The sequence below is a fragment of the Folsomia candida genome, unplaced genomic scaffold (genome assembly GCF_002217175.1).
Source record: "Folsomia candida strain VU population unplaced genomic scaffold, ASM221717v1 Fcan01_Sc021, whole genome shotgun sequence".
Classification (NCBI taxonomy): domain Eukaryota; kingdom Metazoa; phylum Arthropoda; class Collembola; order Entomobryomorpha; family Isotomidae; genus Folsomia; species Folsomia candida.
In genome coordinates this window covers 2545451-2566947 of record NW_019091213.1, presented here as the reverse complement: position 1 = coordinate 2566947, position 21497 = coordinate 2545451, and the positions used below count along the sequence as shown (strand labels likewise).

Here is a 21497-nt window from a genome sequence, read left to right as displayed (position 1 = left end):
AGGAATTTTCTCATTTCTCAAATTGCCCATGAAAGTGTAATATGATATTTTTCATATGAGCTTCAAGATGGAAATATTACTTTGAATGCAAGGAATAAAATCAAGTCGTGTCATTTTAACTATATTCTTTACTACAAAAAACACCAAATCAAACTGGGACATGAGATAACAAAACTTTTCTCCTATTATACAGCAGTATATGTATAAATATTACTGATACTGCACAACGTAAGAATCTATATCAAGTGGAGAATGCATCATCAAATCTCTTCACCACCTTTTCTAACCATATAATTGGTAATAATTCCTCTTGTTTTTAAATAAATATTATCAAGTCAGTAACAAAGTCAATAAGTAAATAATAATATGGCATAGTAGGTTCTTCTTCTTCTCTTTCTAGTTGGTGGTGAAATATTATTCTTACAGATATCCAAATACTCTATAAATAGATTATAGCACATTTCAGCATAGATTGATTCCTGTTATTGTGTACCAACTACATTTTACTCTTATCATAAAATTACAACTAATTTAACTTCAGTACAGTTACGTAATACATATAATAATAATAATAACAATAATAACGTAAAGATAAGCTACCTTATCATCTTCTTTAAGAGTCAACGGTATAAGTACTATAAGTAATAGTAACTTGGTGTAAATGTCATTAGATTTCATTTCATTTGGATTTCAAGGAAGAAAAAGACTCGAGTACTGTTTTATATAAATTAACAAATGGCTTATGTTTTCTTTTGTTTGGAGAACTCAGAACTATATTCTTTGGATTCTTGTTGTTGGTTTTTCTTTTAACTTATTTTGTCTTGCCTAAATGCTCTGCACTCTCGAGAAACTAAACTAAAATTTGTTTGCATTACCTCGACGAGTTTCCTTCTCATGGTAGTAGTTATTAATTTTATCTTAATTTAGATCCTGGGAATATCTGCTTTCTACATAATCTTCCTCTCGTGTACAACAACTTAACTAATGAGACCGATATAAACAGCTTGAATTTGTGGGGTAATAAATGAATTGGATTTACAATAAATAAATGCAAACCCCTGAAGAGGAAAGGCTACGTCATTTCTAAAAAAATCCGAGTCAAGAATCAGTACAAAATAAATAGGACTCTGTTGTATTTGCTACAAAAGTTATCATTAGTAATTAATTAATAGGTAGAACAATAACAAAATTAGGAAGCTTTTCCAATTATCAGAACTCAGTAATTTGTACAATTTGCATATTCTTCACCTGGCATGACCTGACCTGATACTGAAGTAGTTATTATTGTTTTGTTATCGAATTCATTATGAAACTTATCAAGTTAACAAAAAACAAATATAAATGTATATATTATATGTGTTCAACAGTTTAAATAAGTAGAAATTAAATGCATATAAATTCCTTGCTCTCTCACCTGCATATAAGTATTACCAGTTAGTGAAAGTCACTCATATATGTCATCAATAAAGTAACTGTTATTATTATTATCATTATTAGCTCAACTATGTAGTCTACTTATTCGTTTCACATCGTCAACAATTCATTGCACTCTATCCCAATTTTAAATTAGTTAATGAATAGATTCTACATGGTACGATGATTCATCGTCATGTACTTTTTTAATAGTGTATGTTAATCTCAATCATCTAATTTCAAGGGGTTTTCTTGTAAAGTCCGTCCAGGAGAGTCGGACAATTACGTTAAATCGTTAAGAATTTGACATGATGGTGGTGGGTCAGTATTTGTAAATTTGGTTCATAGGATTTTTTTGTTCTCCTGTGGGCGAATGATGACGATGACACACACCAACACCACCATACATACAACGTCATTGTTGAACTCTTTAAAAACTCACCAACAACCACACACACAGACAGAAGGGGCAAGTCTAACTTTTATACAAAAAAAACAACCATTTAATCATAAAGTATTCATTTTTTGAGAGAAAATGAATAGAAAATCAACAAAATGGGGAAAGAAGCTATATATAAATAATTTAAATTTGGAAGTAGAGTTACATAGGCCACGTGCATTAACTCTCTTTTGCTCTAAAAGTGTGTGAATTCCTACTTGTTGAATGGCTTTGTCTTCTTTAAACCTACTTTTGTACGAAGTAAAGGAGATTATTGTATTGCATTTGCAGAGATCGCTCTATTTCTTTTCTTTCTTTCTTTCTCTGGGGCCGAAGAACTGATGGATGGTGATGCTGTTGATCGCATAATGGTGAAGTGTTGTTGTATGAGGTCAACGTTTATAAGAAGGAATTTACAAGTCGAGTGTTGTAGGAGGAGGAGAATGCCTCTTATTCTTGTCGTCGAGAAAGTTGTTTGGGAAATGTTGTCCCGTCGTCGTTGTTGTCGTCATCGTCATTATTGTTGAATTGTGGTATTTGTGAGTGGTAAATCATTCTCCCTGCCACCGCATTATGATGATCTGTCGGATGTGAAACGAAGAAGAGAATTTAAGTTAAGCAAATCATAACTCAAGGCGACTAATGATATCCTTCACGCGATTCAGGAATGGAGCAAAATGAACTGAATTTGCCTGAAAAAATAAATAACGGTTTAAATAAAAAATTCTTCATGTTGCTCCATAAATAATCATGTGTTCGAAAGCTCTAGACCCTTACTTCCTGCATGGCTTTTACTTCGTTCATGTACTTGTCGATCGTGTGGATATTGGGGGGTTCGTGTGTCCCTGGAAGCGGAAGCGAGGCTGTAAGATTAAAAGAAAGTTTTGTCGTTAAACTACAATTCGCAAAAAAATTGGGAATATTATGAAACTAACCAAAAGACGACGCCAGCACTGACCGCAACCGATTTAAGTTTTGGCTCAACATTTCATTTTGTAGTTTTTGTTGCCTCATCTCGTGTTCCATCCTTTCAATCTCTTGCTGCATTTGCTCCACGTGCTTTTGCAGAGTCGCATTCTGTTCTTCGCATTCCGTCACGGTCTTACGAAGGGCACGCAACTCGAGCTCCCTCGCTGGAGGGGAAAATAAACAAAATTCATCAATTATTGTACGTTATTATGCGGAGGAGTAGAAAAAGTAGAAAAAGAGTGAAAGCGAGTTCCACACAATATGGTTTTATATAGGAAAAATAAAAAATTCAATTTCATCTGACAATTCTGTGTGACCATCGAAAGTAAGGCTGGGGAGGAGGAGGCAATTAAGGGGGGATTAGAGACGAATTCAATAATGGCCCTGCGACCTCCACCACTTTCACTTTAGCGCATAATCACTTCCTTGTTCTTCTAAGGATGATGCAGCGCTGCTCGCTCGCTTCCTTATCCATTAGGTGAAAGTAATAACATGGCAATAAAATAAATGTTCTCTCAAAATCTCCTTCCGGTTTTGTCCTGCGAGGCTGCTAATCGGGTAGTGATGATTCATGACCTGCCACTTTCCTTTCTGACTTTGAGTTTCACTGCGTTGCGTGTCACAATGGATTATTATATAACAAGAAGGTTCGTCGTCTTTGCATTGCATTATTTCCCTGTCCTCTGCATGAATTGGCTAATAAACTAATGATAACTACGACTAATTAGGGAATCTACCCACAATATGTCTAATCATACATGCTAAGCATAATTGGTAGCAAATTGGCCTCAACCAATTTCTTATCAATTTTGTTGTCTCCTCTTAATTACCTTCCATATAGCGACCATAGCCGAAAATTTGTTGCGTGGTTGGCTTATACGCTGGTAGATCTGTGTAATGGCAATTCCGTGAAAACAGAACTTTAGTGATCAACACTTTGCAAGAATAATTCGCACATACTCTGCCAAAAACTAATGCATTATTTTCGAGTCCAACTTATCAATCGGATAGTAAAATAAGTATCAAGAGAAGATTGGACTCTAGATCTACAAGCATTATTGTTACATTATTAATTTTCAAAAACTGATCAATGATTGATTTAATTTTTTTTAATGCAACAAATAACCTCGTGGTTCTTACATACCTGGTGCTGAGCTATGACATGATGTAAGAAGACAGAATACAAACAGGAAAATTTTTACCAGATAAATCCCTGATTCCATAAGCAAAGGTTTGTTCCCATTCTAAAAATCTAATTAAATAAACAAAACTGCGCAAACCATTTAGAAATTAAAAATAGATTGGCCAAAATAAATAAACCTGAATTATATGCAAAACTAAATGTTTGAACTAATACAAAAATTTTATACAGAAGGAATTTAAAAATAATTATTTTAAATATTTGACAATAATACTCAATGCAAAAACATGCTTCATTTCTTAACTCGCTATTACCATCTACATATTTCTAATATCACTGCCTTGATATTGTGACACTCGAAAAGTCAAGTATTGAAGAGTGCGTCGTACTTCGCATAATTCGTTCTTCATCTCAAATGTCCATTATTATACAACCATGGTCGGTGTGAATTGTCAGAATTGAACAATAAAACACTATCGTTGTGAATAAGTAGTGTGCAATAAGACTCTTATTATAAGAGAGAGGGAAGGAGAGAAAGGGAGAAAGATAAACAAACATTTAGGAACTTGAGACTTGCAGATCAGGGATTGCCAGTCTCAAGTTCCGAACTTGTCGTGTTTTCACTCTGGGATGAAATCGAATTTAATTAAACAAAAGTAAAAGAAAGCAGATGGACAAATTCATCAGAGAAATATCATTTCAGCTCGAACTAGTGAAACTTGGTTTTGAAAACTTGTGTCGATCTGCTTTACCTCGTTAGTTTGTTGAGTCATGATGTTTACTTAATTAAAACTGAGTAAAAAGAGGCGGAAAGTAATGAGACAACGGAGAAAGAAGCAAAACTCAACAAACCTTTGTTATGCTCAAGAAACTCCTCTGTAAAAATGGGTACTGAAAAAAACGTCGTTATTAGATTCGTGATTTCTGCCACGCAAGAAATTTGCCAGGGTGTTGGTTTCTTTCTATGTTAAAAATGAGCAATTGAATATGTCCACAGCCGCCTGACGGTTTAAAACAGCATGATGGCATTTAAAAAATTCTCTCTAGTTTAGTTCTAGCTGGTTTGTGACTAAATCTGATCTTACACATAATTGTATGCATATTAAGGTGTATAACCTACAGTTTTATTTTTGACTGAACTCTTTCACGTTTTTGTGCAAATATATATGCACCTTGTTTATTGGCAAATTATCCGAGCGAGGTAGTGATGGGATAAAAATTTGTCTCATGAAACCGTCAACGATACTCCAAATAGAATGAACAGGTTCGACTAATATCCAACACCCTGACAAATTTAGTGAAATCAGAAATCTAAACGATACTTACTTTCCATACCCGTATCATGATTTATGTGAGAAGGTCTGCTCATCATGTTCATAGCAGAGCTGCCAGGTAAGTTCGAACTCATCATGGGCGAATTGTACGAACTGTTGGCAGTGGACATTGCATTTGCTCCTGACATCGACATGTCCAGTGTGGAATTTTGGGCAGCTGCCGGATTCTTCTTCTTCCTCTTGTTCATACTTTTGTACTGTCGAGCCCAACCAGCAGCACAAACATCATAGAAAAAATTTAAAACTTGTGTCAAGGAATGTTAATGAATCTCAAATGCTTAATTAAAAGTAACAAACTAACCTGTTCAGTCTTCTTGTATGCGCTCATCTCTCGCTCATAATTTTGTTTATCAGCTTCCGCAGAGTCGAGGTATTTCTGAAAGTAAATAACCGAAATTAGTACGTGTACTGACGCTCATAACCTCAATCAATCAATATGGATGCTTTCTCCCTATACAAAATCAATTAAAAATTGTACTTATCGCTCACCTGTTTTACTTCGCGGTCCATATTATTCCACTCCTGAGCCTTTTTTTCAAAAAAGGTCACGATTAAGGTCACGACAAAAAAATATTATTAATAAGTGCCAAAATTCAAAATTTATGGACCTTAATAAATGCTTACGTGCCAAAATTCATAGAATGTTAAATAAATAATTGTAACAATAAATAGTAACATTAAGAAGGTAAGTTTGAGTAACAAATATACAAATATATAAAATGGTCGACACCTTTGTACCCAACACCATGAATCTTGAAATAATCGCACCCTGCTGCGATGCAAACCCAACGGAACCGCTGGAAAGAAAACTGGTCCTCGGTTAGTCCAAAGCAGCTGGGCAATTTGGATCTTTGGTATAGGTCACCATCCCCCTTCACGTTCATCTTATACATGACCTGTGATATGAAATAAAAATATTAATATTAAATGGATTAAATGTTGAAAACTAAATGTTGAAAAATTTCTAATATTCATACAAATCTACAGTTGTGCACGATGAGGTCACTGTCTTCCGTGATAACTGCAGAAATGATGCCATCTCGCTCAAGTTTTGCAAGCTGGACATCTGACTCGTACGGGGCTTCGATGACTTCCACGCCAAATTTCTCCAAGAACACGATAACATGTCTTATCAGTCTTGAGAATGATCCTGTCGAAATTGTGGATCCGGCTGCATCTCTGGATTTTCGCCTATCTTCCACGGTCCCTTCCTTCAATGGTGGAGTTTTCCCATCGAAAACGAAAATCGGCTGGATGTTGTTTTCAGCAAAGAGCTGTAGACGCCGGTGAAAGTAGTCCACCACAGCCTTCTCGTTGAATGTTACAAGTTTGTTGTAGCTCTTGCACAGCCAGATGTTGGCGTCAACTCCGACCACCTTTCCGGACAAAACGCTGATATTCGTCCTGGTAATGGCGTCCCCCAAGTTTGGAAGAAGTCCTGGGATCCCCATTCTAGAAAACATTAAAATATGAAATGAATTATCTGATTAAAAACCTCTCAATACAGCTTTGCTTAGCCCGAACCAAGGAAGTTGTCCGATTATATAACATAATTTCTACCAAATACTCTGACTATCTATATGCAATTAAACAATTTGGAACATTTAGAAAAATCGGTATGGGTTATCCCCCAGGGTACCTTCGGTTCAACATTTTCTCAATTTTAGTAGCAAAGCAACCCCCCAATCCAAATTTCACGTCCATCGGGAGATTTTGAAAAAAATCGGAATGGGTTACTCCCTAGCCTACCTCTGGTTCAATATCTTCACAGTTTTGCTTCTAAATTTTCTATCCGCAGTCACTAACAACCTGTGTGACAAATTTCAGCTTCCTACGACAATATATATGAAAACCAGTGTGGGTCACCTAATAGGGTCTCGCCAATTGAAAAATTTTCAAATTTGACTTCATTCTTCGAGTATATACCACCATTACTACCATAATACCGAATTTCAACCTTTTTTCGAATATTTTACACCAAATGCACACTACTTATATGACCCCCACCGGTCCGAAACTTTTTTGATCGAAGCCATCTTCGAACTTGGTTCCTGAATTGATGACGATGAAGATAAGTACGAGCCCCCAAAATGGGACCACAAGGTTAATCATAAAAAAAATATTTTTAAAAATATACATAAACTATTTGAACCATTTTTTGTTTAGGCAAAGAAAGATTGCAAGAAGGTAAACAATCCAGAGTGCTGCCTAGGGAAAAATTGTAAACCTGGATATTACTGCGCAAATTATGAGTGTCATTCGTACTATCCGAAGAAAAAAGGGGGCTTTTACTATGGGATAAGTAATTGTTGAATTTGATCCCTTCAGTTCTGCTAAATTAATGAATCGACAATCGACTTCTTATTTTCAGACTTATGGGAGCCTGGATGAACATCATCACTAATAAATCTTGAATCTGACTTAATTATTTTAATTTGCACACTTCAATTATGAAATGACAATTCTATGCAATTTATTGGAGACCATATTTAACTAATAAACAATGAGTTGTTCAATCCTGAAATTTGGGATAATCAGATCATCGCAGGTACATGTTTATGCCAAATTTCATGGAAATCGGTCAACCCGTTCGACAGCTATCGCTAGACAGACGGACATGACGATTACATAAGCCCTTGGTTCGGGCTAAAATATAAATATAAAAAACTTACCTCGTACCGAACCGGTCAACTTCTGGATAGGGGGAGGGGGGAAGAAGATTGGAGGAGGAGAGTACGACGACAACGACGAGAGTGTCGAGGTGGAGTGAACGTTTCACACGCAATTGAGAGGGAGTCTGTTGTTGAAGGTGAGGTGCGTGTGATGACGTCGCAACTTTCAAAGTTGCCCGTAACATCATCATGAACGGGGCATTGTGGGACACACGCATAATTATGTGTATATAATTAATAATAACAAAATTCCTTATAAAATCAGGTAACAAATTTATAAATGTTAAAATTTTAATAATAATTAATAATTAATTATAATTAAATAATTAATTATAATTAAATAATTAATTATAATTAAATAATTAATAATTATTTTAATAATATTAAATTAAAAATAAAATTTATAAAATGTGTAATAATTATAATTGTGAATTTTGGCACTTTAATTCATTATACTACTTTAAGATACACTATATACTACTTACAATGCGATGCCGTGACGTGTTCAACTCCGATCTTGATTAGACTAATTTTAGTTTGTTCATCTACAAAAATAAGATGACCCATATTTTTCCGTTTTCGATAATGCGCGAATTTGAACGCGTATCGGGAATTTGAAAACTTTTTCAAGATAAAATTTTGAATTTTCAAACCACCAGAACTTTTTCAATTTTGGCGCGAATTAAAAAATTCAAAAACATGTATGTTCAGAATTATTTCCTTGAATTTCAAAAAATACTTTCTCAAAAAATTTTTAAAATTTGAATTTTTAAGCTGATTATAATTTTTTCAATGTTTCGAAATTTTTTAAAATTCAGAAATTTTCGGAATTTTCGAAATTTCGAAAACTTTTACTTTCTGAATATCAAGGAAGTAATTCTGAACATACATGTTTTTGAATTTTTCAATTCGCGCCAAAATTGAAAAACTTCTGGTTATTTGAAAATCCATGATTTGGGCTGAAAAAAGTTTTCAAATTCCCGCCACGCCCTCAAATTCGAGCATTATCGAAAACGCAAAAATATGGGTCAGCTTATTTTTGTAGCTGAACAAATTAAAATTAGTCGCATCAAGATCGGAGGTGAACAGGTCACGGCCTCGCATTGTTAGTACTTACCAATTGTCGGATAATCTCATAGAAAGGCATCTCCGGGTACATTGAACGCAGTTGGTCACGGCGTTCCCTCATGTACACGTAGTATCCTGTTAAACAATACAATCAACAAATTATTACACAACGTGAACAAGCAATAAATAGCTAGATAGAAGTAGACATGCTAAAAAATCATATATTACACATTATTCCATTATCACTTGTAGACAATGGGAATCTCCTTCTTCCAAAATCAAATTTGAATAAGATGGGGATTATTTGTTCAATTTTAAAAAACTTTCTCCTACTAATGATGCCACGTGAAGAAAATAAGCTGCATCACTAAACTAAAAACACGTCCTAATAATACTACCAAGTTTGCATTCAGTAGTTAAAAATCATTCAAATATTCTACCTCACAGAAAAATAATCCGACAGATTTCATTGTAGGTTGATATATCCCTTCCTCCCTTGGCAATTGCACAGCTCACACAAGTATTACTCCCCCTTAATTATGCAATCAAAATCAAACTAAACTTCTCCATCTAAACTAAATAAAAACTCTACCGACTCAAGAGAGAGAGAGAGAGAAGAGTAATTAGCATACATTTGTCCACCCGACAAACAAAATAAGTCGTATCCACCCACCCCTCTCCTGGATTTTATTACATTTTCTTCTTTTACTACTCAAAGAGAAAGAGGAACTTTCATAAACTACTATACCCTCACCAATTTCGTATGCAAGTGCGATATTTCCCTCAGCAGGGAAAAGGAAATTATGGTGACGTACATGACATGAATAATAATAATGCTGCTGCGAGAAAGGAACAAAGCTACGGATTTTATCCAAAATTGAAAGTAAAATCAATTTGTAAAAGGGAAGAAAGAAAAAAAACAAAGGTGAAAGTCCAGAACGCAATTATTAATTATATCCCATTTCATAGTCAACATGTTTTCTCCATATCTTTGAACAATTTCGGTGAGACAGACCACACCCCTAAACAAGAAATGAAATAAATTTCAAAATCTCAACACAAATCTGCCCCCAAACCATTTCATTATTATTATTATTATCGTTTGAACTGCTAAAAAGGACCCATCCATCTCCAAAGTGTCGGATGTTTTCTGATTATTATGAATTCCTCGCATCGTAATAATAAAAATACATTCACATTCATTTCTCTCTATATTTTCTTCCCCCCCCTGAGGCGGATAGAGAGAGGGAATATTGGAGTAGTGGTGGTGGTGGTAGTGGGTGTCGAGGGTGGAGAACAGAGAGAGAGAGAGAAAGTAAAATAAAGTGGATGGATAGAGAGCCACAGAGACCAGACCCACAGCCAGCAAATCTTCCATTATTCTTCTCTGACGCCAACCCACCCAAAATGCCAACTAACGAGGAAGGAAACCAAAGCGAAGAAAGCAATCGATAATACTGACAGTCGGTTTGGTCTAAGCTATAATACTATAGCGTATGTAGCATCGTCTGCTGGGAAATTCCACTCTTTCTTCTTCTCCTAGATGGATAAAACTCTCAAGTGGCGAACAATGACTGGATTTCGAAAGAGAAAAGAAAGTTTTTTCTACATTGGGTAATAAATAACTCGGAAAAGTGTAAGAATTCAAACCAACAAATTGCAACCAAACCACAAAAGCTACTTACTACTCTACGATATCATAATAATAATAATGGCCATATAAATATAATGTGAAGAGAAAGTTTACAGAATAATTTTCCTCTGCCAGCAGACATCTTAATATTAAGTATTCCTTACCCGAAAATCTCCGCTGTTTGGGTGCATTAGGGTCAGGTTTCTTATAAACTTTCTTTTTAGGCCAAGACTTGTTATTATGCTGCTTCTTATTAGGACTGGAGGATTCCCCGCCGGAACCCGCACCCCCCATTCCGCCAGAATTTTCACCCCCACTGGCACTACCCGGATTGGAATTGGAACCTCCGGCATTATTACTCGAGGGGGCGTTACCCCCCTGGTTTTGATTTGTTACTCCTTGCTGCTGTTGTTGCTGCTGCTGCTGTTGCGAAGGGTGGGAGCTGGGGGCTTGCTGCTGCGGGGGACCGACGTTCATCTGTCCTTCGTTGTGATGTTGGGGTGGGCCGCCAGAAACGTTGTGCGGGGGTGGCGGGGGCATCATGGAGGGGGGCAGGTAGGGCTGGTGATAGCCGTTCGGATTCATCGACATATCCATTATTGGCCCCGGACCATTTATGTTCATACTGTCGTCACCGACGAGAAAAGCTCCTCTCGATCTAAACACAGAAATATTATTAGCCAGGTCAAAATATGTCTCCTTCCATTAACACACAATGGCATACCGTAGATGCACATAAGTACAAGAAAACCCATAATATACTAGATATGTGCAGCTAGAAATCACATTTCCGCCGTCAATTCAAGAAATAAACGGCACTCGAGTTGCAAATTGAAACAAATAGTTCAAACAACAAGTTCCATATCTTGTGCACTGTGCAGCGCTTGCAAGAAGTAGTAAACTGTCACGCTGGGAATAAACGGAGATGTCACTTGACAAAAAAAGGTAAAAACTTGGTAAAACTTGTTGTGAACTCGGCTCATGTAATATTTGCATAACCAACTTATGTACCAACTTGATACATGTGGAGGTGAAGTGCACATATGCATGCCTGACTTTCTCCTCTATATTTCGATCCAACTTTAAATTGGAATAAGTGAGTGGAAAAGGGTCTATAGTTTCAAATATTCGATACATTCCCTTCAATTCGATCAATGAAACGTAATAAGTCACGTTTCCTCAACATCAAAGTACAACTACGTGCATTCCCAGTGAAAAAATGCAAATAAATCTACAACGCACGCATGAATAGCAATAGAAGAAATGCAAAAACTGCATTTATCGTCCTGTTTTCTTTCCTTCTCTTTGCGGAAGAAAATCAATAAGTCAAGAAGTCAGCATTATTGTATTATTGTTATACGAGGAGTGGCTCATATATTAGATTAGTTTGCCTTGACCTTCACTTCCGTCGTTATTTTTTGGGGGTAAAGTGAAAGCAGTTGTCTTTGTCAATTATTGCATTGACTCAATCCACTCTTCCTCTCTCAACTTGGCTACATACCAGCCTTTTTTGCAAAAGGTTATCTTGCACGGCCGTTTTTAACGCGCCACATTTTCACAGTTTAGTTTGCCTTATCGCCACGAATAATTTGTAAAGATAAAGTTAACAAGTAGTTATGTATACTGGGTCGAGTATATATTGATGAATAGTGCTTTGTAGTCTGGCTGCTCTGCTTGCCCCACATAGATAACAACATCAGTAAATGTGTACGAGTGTAAAAATGTAAAAAGGCTTATCTGCAGTTCAATGCTCGACAACTTAACGCACATTCTCAAACACGTGGCGATACAAACAATTTAGCTTTAACGAAAAGACTGAGAAAAAATTGCGAGCTTTCACCGAAAGAAAGTCTCAAAACCGTGGTGCATCCTCTTCAAAAGGGGCAAAGTGAGAATCGTGAGTTCTCCTCTTTCACTCTTCTCAATTGGGTGAAATTTGTTACAAAATTCATACACATACCGAGCACATGATACACGACCTGAAATCGATACCTTTACAAGAACATGCATTTGGATTGGACTTTATAATATGAAACCAATCAATAGATCGATACCGCCCAGTGGACGTAACGTACATCTCTTGTACCTGCTGGAAAGTCTAGCCCACTTCAATATCTGTCTGAATGAAATGACAAAAAATGACATTTGCTTTATCACTTTATCATCCATCATCAAACAAACTCGAGTCGAACGAAGTAGGAGCAGCAGGAGGAGCAGTACGGATAATTTAAGGTAAACAAACATTAATCATCCCCACACTGTCCTCTCCTCGTGAGATTTTGCGATCTGCTGCGTATTATTATTATACACGAACAAGGATGAAGGATGAAGTTGACTGGCCTCTATTATGTATGTCCAGGTGTGTGTGCTGTACAATAACAAAATACCCCAGTAAAAAATCCATAACACCTCCATGTTAAAATTCGCTGCTAATCCTCTGCTCAAATCAGATCTTCTTCTCAGACAGTCTAGCCCATGCTCTGCTGCTAAATTGGATAATAAATTATATTTGCAACTTTGTCAAGTTGGGTGTTAATTTATATTTTATACAAATTGCAACAAAAACGATGGCACCAACACCAAAAATCTATGTATGAATTTGCAAAAAGTATGGGGTAACTTGAGAATTGGCAACTTTATTTAGAGCCGTGCAAATTTCCATGAATGAGAAAGGTAAAAAACGTCAACAGTACCATGATTATGGTGGAAAGTGGATCCATCCAAGTCCAATATATGTATAAAGTCCGATATTATATCCAAATGAAGTGTGCTAGTAGATAGTAGGTAGGAGCACATAGGAAACTGCACGCCATGTGCGAACGCGACGTAAATAATTCTCATTCACTTATCCAAGCAAACCATAGGGAACTATAGTCTAACAACCGCACCGTGAGTACTCTATCCATCCAATAAGTGAATTGGTTTTAGTTGGAGGAAAAAGCCGGTATAAAACAGTCCAAAAACTTGAAAACAAAGTGTATAGGAGGATAAAAGGATGATATTATTATAGAACAAGTCTCTTGTAAATGGCATAACAGAGACGTGCCAGCACGTGAGAGAAACCTTTACATATAAATAAATTGGTATAAACCTACTTGAAGGATATCCTTCCCCCAGAAAAACCAGAGACACGGACCAATTCTCGACTACTATCAACCAAAACCAACCCACTAACTAACTAATAATATAAATTGGACACACGAGAAGTAGTCTTATACATGCATGCTCACCCCGTATTTTGTCTACTTTGTCGAGACTGGTGGTGTATGTATATTCCATTGATCCGTCAAATAAGAACAAGACGCGACGGATATATAATCCGATCCAATCCAGCCAAAGAGATGCTTTTATAAAGAAAGTAAAAACAAGATACGCCTATAAAACTCGCTTCTGCACAAAACTATAGTACTTCTCTCTCTCAAGTCTCAATCTGTGTAATCTTGCCTGCCTTTCTTTCCCCCGGTATGAAACACGTATAAAATCTATTCTATAGTGAGTGTGCACACAGCTTCTATTATTCAATATGAACAACTACTTACTAACCGAGACGACGACGAATACGGAATAGTTTGAAAGAGTTGATAGTTTTAAAAGGTGGATGATTTGTTGTGGTTATTTTATAAGAGAGAGGTTTCATTCACAATTTGCCATTATATGCGCTCTCTGTGCTAACTGCTTACCCGTATATCTTTTGCTTTATAATAATAATACTCTCTCTCCTATCACTCACTCACTATTACGTACGATTGCTCTGCTTACATAATAATAATATCGCATAAAGCGAGTATAATTATACCTTTTTGTCAGTATTATATCAGCATCAACTCTATGTGCATATTCCTCCTTTCCTCCTCAACTTGCTTCACACATTAGTTTACTAACTTTGCTACACTTTGTATATATGTGAATGAGTGTTGTAATAATAATAAATTTAAACCTTCGGCCTTCTCTTTGTCCTTGCACCTGAAAATGCGGACACACTGTTTATATCCTAACCTTACCTAATGTGATGTTGACTCTTAATTTTACATTTGTTTATTTTTTACTTACTTGCGTTATTTGATTGTAAGCAAAATTGGATAAAATCTAGAGATGCAATTTGCAACGACTGTTTCTTGTTGTTTTTTTATCTAAGCTTCTTCCTTCTTCCGGAGGTGTTGATGGTTTTTTGCATCTTTTGTTTTGTGCAATGCAGAATATTGACTATTGAGGAATGTAGTAAATTGAAAATTATTAAATTATGCAAAATGGAAAAGTGTGCTGTGATGTTTGATATTTTTGTATCTCAATTAAATTCTAGCCCCCAGTCATAAGTATAAATTAATTGCGGTTTAGTAATTATGTTGCAAAACCCTAAATTGGTTCAAACTTTTTCGACCAGATAAAAAGTGATGTTTGAACTTTTAAAATTTCCAAAAAATGTGGCATTACCTTATCGAAAGATCCTTGGCGGAAACCTGGTGCATTTTGCAGTATATTATATTGTAACCTCAAGTAACTTGCAATGTTTCGTTCGAACTTTTCAATCAAATCAAATTACATTACACACCTCTTGACTTTACCTAACTTTGTAGTCTGCTCACCGAATGTTAAACTCGCAACCACCCAAGACCAATGTCACCGATAATAGGTTGTTAGAGTTGTTGAAATCGTTGTCGCACCAAAACATTACGTACAATGGTTAAATCTTTATAAACTTGAAGATCTCAATTAACCAAGCAAATCTTATTAAACTCAAAAATTGTGAACACTTAAAACTTGCGAAAATTGAGCTTTTTTGCCCTGAAAGAATGATGAGGAAATTCCGATCAAAGTCGTTTTACTTGCAATTAAACAAAATATTCTTTTAAAACTTGTGTTATTTGGAAATTGTAGATCAGAAACAGAGCGAACGATCCTCTCAAAATTGTGATAACCGGAAACGTTGTTCGTGCTGGATCTCTGCTGATGCGCGCTTTCCCTCCAAATTTAAAAAGTTTACTGATTTGCCGGCTCGTGCCTCGCTCTTTGTGTTTGATTGTTGAGTAATTAATTAATTAACTAAACTAAACAATTGTTCACAATTAACAATTAACTGGTAATTTTTCATTGCATGTTTGTAATCGAGGTTCGGTAAGTGTCTAATTTGATTACTACTCTAACTTTGAGTCTCAATTTGAGCCTCTCAAAGATGGACATAATTTGGAAAATAAATCGTAAATCTTTGGATTTGTGATTTATGTAACTTAAATTAAATTTCAAATCAAAATCCTTATTTCAATTGTGAATCACGGTATGAAGTTCATTGTCGTGCCAGTGTCATCACATTTAGTTAATTTAATTAATCTCGCCAAAATTTAATATTGTTCTTACAATCCAGTACGCCTTCAACTAAGCGAACTAGTCACTAGTTGCGGTTTTTGGTAGGTTTAAGTTTTTTTTACAAACGAATTTGCTAGTTGCATTACAATTAATACTAATTAAGCATGCTTACCTGTCGAGAAGAACGAGGGCTGGCTTGATGTCCGTGCTGCGGTCGCTGTGATCGGCAGCACTTTCAATAATGTCCACAAACACTTTGAAACCTTTTGAATCCCAGTTTTATAAAATGTTATCTCAGTCACACGACTTGTACTCTTCAAGTAAAATAACCCCCCAAGTTTTTTCAAGTTTCAAGGTTTATATAAACAACCACATTTGAATCTCAAAATCAACTTCTTGTAGTTGGAAGTAGCATTGGAATTGCCAATTTCAAGAAAAATGTGAGTGATTGTTGTTTTGTTGTTGTTTTTCAGACACGGAGTACGGAGAGAGGGGTGAACAAGTTAACGAGCAGCGGAATCACTCACATGCAAACAACAATACTTTTTCGAAACTTGCCAAACCTGAAACTTGTGTGATTCTTTGGAGTTGAAGTAAAAGGCCCATGTACACGTTAAGGAAATGGTTACTATCAGAAATCTGGTTTTCTTTTGCTATGTCTCTTATCAATTATTGCACTTGACACATTTTTAGGCTTCGTTGATTGCTCGCTTATCCGCCGGTTCAAGATAAGAAGTAATCTTTTGAGGTTTGTGGAACCTTCTTGATTGACGAATCGACGAATAAAACGACGTGGAAGAATACTCTACGAAAGACTTGATGAATGCAATTTGTCAAGCATTCCAGAGAACCAACTGTGATAGAAATCAAGAAAACAAAATTAACACCACGACCGACGTAAGAACACAAAACTTTTTAATGGATCAAGTATTTTTGTCCGAATCCATCATTCTCTCTCCTCCAATTTGGTGCAGAAACAATTCAATTATGTACAAGAACAGCCGAATATTATGCAGCACATGATAATTGGAACGACAGATTGCATGGTTTCCTCCAAGAGTAAAAAAAAGTGCGTTTAGTATTAGTTTACATTCCGGTAATGGTCGTCGATGGTCTCGCACAAGTATAAAATGAATGCGTGGGTTAGTTTATTTAGGTTTATTTAATGTTGTGACTGACTGACTGACTGACTATGCAAAAGTGTAATTATCATTTTGTTGTGTTACACATTGCGTATTATTATTGTTATTACTCACTACATATAATAAGTCTTATGTATGTAGGACTACATTATCCAAAAGGCAAAGTCGGTAGTGGAAATAATCGGAATATAGTTGCAGTAGTAGTGGTGGTAGTAGTAGAAGTAGTAAAAGTTAAAACGAGTATGAATGATGATCTTTACTCAATACTATAATATTATATGCAATAAGTGATCAAGTAATAACACGAGAACAACGATAGGTAGTAAGTATGTAAGTAGGAGATGGAGATACTCACTCACACTTCTTTCACAGTTTTGTTTTGTTCTGTTTTTCTCTTTTCTGTTTGATGTTACATATAAAGTGTAAGTCAGTAATGCGGTTGTGTGATGATGATGATATGATATTACGAATAGGGAGAAAAACGGTCCGTGTTGTGTGTGCAATGTAGTGTCTCCTCGTCTTGTGTGGATTGGAATTTATATGTAAAGTCAAAACCCAGTGTTGTGTAGACTTTGAGGAGTAATGTGTAATAATATATAATATGTAATGTAATGCAATGCAATATATGATGAGAAGAACGGTGTCCGTACCAAATATGCGAAGAGGAGTTGATAGGATTCGATACGAGACCAGTACCAGTAACCAAATAATAAGTATGTAAGCAAACCAGGGAAGATGGGAATAGTATTAGCCAACAGGGCACACATACACACACAGAGAGAGAATAGAATAATAGTTGATAGTACCTTACTTTACTGTTGTATGTTGTAATAATGTAAAAGTAAGTAAAGTAGTAGTAAGTAAGTGGTGAACGCGCTATGTCCTGGTCGTCCTAAACCGTACTAAAGTCGGAGGTATAATATTATTTTGTTATAAATATACGGGTAAAAGTAGTGGTGATGCTCTTAAAGGAGACGCTTGTAAAACTTGCTTGGGGTTGAAGGATGGATTGAATTGTATTCAACTTGGTGGCTATGTGGTTCTTCTCTCCGAGAGATGTGTATGTATATGCAGATGCAGAATAGGGTGGTATTATTATGGATTGTGTATGGTCTTCCAGAACCAGAGATAGATATTGCGTGGCGTGTAGTAGTGTAGAAGAGCCTTCCTCCGTAATGGCTATCCTGTGTGGTGTATCTCGAGCTGTTTCGATGGATGGAATGGATGCAGAGAATTTTATATTGCCTAACGAAACCCGAGATATATATGTATTCCTTTAAGCTGCAAAAAGCCTTTGAAAATACACGTATCTCTCCAGCGAGAGCGTTGTTGGTTGGCTTGGCGTAATAGGAATAGCTTGTGACTCGTTCTCTTATTATTATACGAATTGCTTGTTCTCTGACTAAGTTTTGTTCTTATTAAACTATGTGCAGGTCTCTCCCCACTACTACTTTTTGGTCGGTCGGATATGTCTATCCGCCCATTGGCTGCTGCCTCGGCTTTATTATCGTACTTGGTGTGGAGTCGGGCCTGCTGGATAAGTATGGAGAAGACTGCTTTAACGCTGGAGAGAAGGTCGTCCTCGCCGCTCCGAGTCGGTCTGATATGCGCTTCAGACTTTGGTACTAATAATGGTGCTGGATGTTGGACCTAGCCCCCTCGTGCGTTCACGTATATGATGTACAACCCAAGTCGTAAGTTGAAGCTGCCTACTATAGTATACGTACGAACGTACGTACCTCGTACTCAATCTCGCTTTTCCATTTCAACCCGTTCCATTTATTTTATTTAACTTGGCATCTCTCTCGCAGCTTCAGGCGAAGAAGGAAAGTTCGCTTTAACGAAGTTCCAAATATATCCAACCTGCAAAAGAGATGAAGCCAAGCCAAACCAGCAGCATCATGATGTGGAGGGCGAGGATGGATAGGATTTTAAGAGGATGGATGGATGGATGGATGAATGCATGCATGCATGCATGGAGGATAATAAATATCAGACCCAGACGTGGTGGATAGTAGTAAAAAGGTTTTAGGTAGGTATTTCGGAGCAAAAAGTTATAATAAACCTTATCTGGGTGCTTCCAAGAAACATGTTAATTCGGTGCAACGACTTTTAACACCTATCTCTAAATTTTGTCAATTCACACCTTTACAAACTACTTGTATCCCATTGTTGCATGTCATTTGTATGACCAGTCTTTGTAACAACGTTGCATTTCATTGATATTTTTAGATTTCCTCATTTGTGGAGCACCCTTTCTGGATTTCATGGAACTCCAACCTTTCTATAAGAGTCGACAACAACATGAAGCGAGACCGTCGGACCAGGCTGTCCGTCAGTGCATGTTTTTGTAAGAAGCCTTCCCAAAAGAGCGAGAGGGAGTGAGAAGAAGCCCAGCAGGGCAAAGTTTTCAAGATATTGGAGCTAATGCATATCCACTTTATACGAAGAAAGAACCCCAGGCAGTCAAGCAAGAGAGACGAAGAAGGGTAACAAATGTGATATACGGAATGCTATGTAGGTATATATCCTTAAAGAGAAGAGATCTTGTTTTTGGAGCCGTATATAGTGTGCGCTATATATATATTGCACCCGTGTATTTGCAGGCTTGACAGCTTGGGGTTATAATAAAACCGTCCGGAACTGATGCCCAGCCAGTCTTCTTCCCTCCCTCGCTATTCCTCCTATTACAGAGAATTCCACTCTAAAAGCATGACTTGCCTTCCATCCTTATGATGATGACGAGTAGGCGTTTGAAATATTATTTCTCGTCGTCTCCTCTTCTCTCGTTAGTGGCATGGACCCGGTTTAATACTTGGCTTCGTACCAGACATGGTTCAAATTCAAATGGTATAAACCTAGCAGGTAGTCGTCAACGCTTAAGTACGGGCTCCACTTGTACAAGTCTCACGTTTATTTGCATTCACTTAATACTTCTCTTTTTGGATGGATTCCACTTGATACGAGTTCTTGGAGACCTATGGACCAGTAGCAAAAGTAGTATATACAGACCCAAAAAGGTCCTCCCTCCTGTTTTCATTGATCCGAAATTCGGAAACGGAGAAAGCCGACGATGTCGGGACTCATGAAAACAAGGTCCCGCCATATCGCATCGCCTTGCCAAAAAAAACTTTTATGTGGCATTCGTCGAGTGTTCCTGGAAGAAGGAATGCTGCTGCATCATCATCATCATCACGCTTTATTTACACTTGGGAGAAATACGAACCCGGATAGATTGAAAGAATGCAAATGCCATTAAAAAAGTCGGCTGGAGCCCTAGGACAGACGAAGCGAGGGACGCTTTGTAAATCAGGATTATTTTTTATGCGGGTTTGAGGAAATGAGAAAATGAAATGAGGAGGTGAAAGCAGAATTTCTGAATATCTGATTTCATATATATATAAAAAGGTACAATTTCCAAATCTAAAATCAGACTGGAGTATAATCAATCAACTTTCTCACACTCGTCAAATCCATTCACTGAAACTTCACTCACTGCTCAATTCCTCATTTTCTGCCAAATACATACTTTCATCCACTTGAGAAAAAGTAGTTTCACCAGCTCTCTGATTTCACTATTTTTCCCAGTTTTGATCTATTAGATGATGACTGCCTATGTAAGTATGAGTGGTAGGGAGGAAAAATAGTATCAGATTTCTGTTGACTCAGCTTTTTCATGGCATGAAATTGTCCCCGAGTTGGCAAGGACTTCAAAAATCACGAGTTATTGCTTTGCATGCACTCGTCGTATGTAAAGTTTGTTGAGTATGTGACGTGTGATGGCCGGCTTAAAAATCATCATAATTCTCTAAAAGATTATGTGTTTGTCATTATCAGCATCTTATTTAATCTTGTTGTGTTGTGTCCGTTGGACTTAAGAAATTTCCAACCTTCCACTTCCCAGGCATTCTGTTGGATTTTACTTCCTCCTTGAGATACCTAATGACATGTGTACACACCCTTTTCATTTGTTTTAACAAAACCCAAACCTGCCATCCTGTTAATCTGATAAAGCCACCAATATATGCACAGCACATAGCAAATAAACGACACCAGTTACATTCAGTCACAAAACAGATTCAATTTGTATGGTCATGTTTGAGCTCATTTTATTTATATGCTAAAATTACACGTCCTATTTCATATTTGTACATTTTACACACATTTTCAGAACAATAATAGTACACACACACACCTTAGAATTTATATATTCAATTTGGTTTGTTACGGACTGGATTTCAATTTGACAGTTCTTAAATATCTAAGTGCATCGCTACTCTACATGAATGATATATTGCATTTGGTTAAAAATAATATCAGGATGTGACTTGTACATGTATTCAGTAAAAGTATATATTAGGTATTTATAAACGCAAAGTTTAAAA

General features: G+C 36.5%; 1 protein-coding gene and 1 long non-coding RNA gene across 10 annotated transcripts; one reads left to right on the top strand and one right to left on the bottom strand.

Moving 5' to 3' along the window:
- Window positions 1-110: 110 nt before the first annotated feature.
- On the bottom strand, window positions 111-16444 carry LOC110858301 (high mobility group protein 20A). Of its 5 annotated transcripts, none has more exons than XM_022107000.2 (10): window positions 16143-16444; window positions 10834-11327; window positions 9086-9171; window positions 5786-5824; window positions 5598-5672; window positions 5289-5493; window positions 4815-4853; window positions 2788-2985; window positions 2630-2715; window positions 111-2544 (listed from the first exon to the last, which is right to left on the bottom strand). In XM_022107000.2, exons 2-10 carry the CDS (start codon window positions 11291-11293, stop codon window positions 2476-2478), a joined length of 1257 nt encoding a protein of 418 aa, XP_021962692.1. In that variant the 5' UTR covers window positions 11294-11327; window positions 16143-16444; the 3' UTR covers window positions 111-2475. The 5 variants fall into 5 exon arrangements, with proteins under 5 accessions (XP_021962692.1, XP_035714692.1, XP_035714693.1 ...); XM_035858799.1 differs by lacking the exon at window positions 16143-16444 and adding an exon at window positions 15101-15150; XM_035858800.1 differs by lacking the exon at window positions 16143-16444 and adding an exon at window positions 15101-15150 and having other exon boundaries at window positions 111-2433.
- On the top strand, window positions 14431-21188 carry LOC118438466. Of its 5 annotated transcripts, XR_004836811.1 has the most exons (8): window positions 14431-15693; window positions 15777-15781; window positions 16029-16071; window positions 16444-18026; window positions 18546-18806; window positions 18924-19144; window positions 19345-19629; window positions 19719-21188. It is a non-coding gene; the product is annotated as an uncharacterized LOC118438466 (long non-coding RNA). The 5 variants fall into 5 exon arrangements; XR_004836809.1 differs by having other exon boundaries at window positions 14431-15781; XR_004836812.1 differs by lacking the exon at window positions 16029-16071 and having other exon boundaries at window positions 14433-15693.
- The last annotated feature ends 309 nt before the right edge of the window (window positions 21189-21497 follow it).

Bases quoted from the DNA above. Each gene is read 5' to 3' on its own strand.
- LOC110858301 (XM_035858799.1), bottom strand. From the start codon at position 15,135: ATGCACCAGGTTTCCGCCAAGGATCTTTCGATAAG. The intron at 9,172-10,833 runs GTAAGGAATACT...ATTGTTTAACAG, and splicing joins CAAACAGCGGAGATTTTCGG to GATACTACGTGTACATGAGG. The intron at 2,986-4,814 runs GTTTGTTGAGTT...TTTCCCCTCCAG, and splicing joins GTTTCTTGAGCATAACAAAG to CGAGGGAGCTCGAGTTGCGT.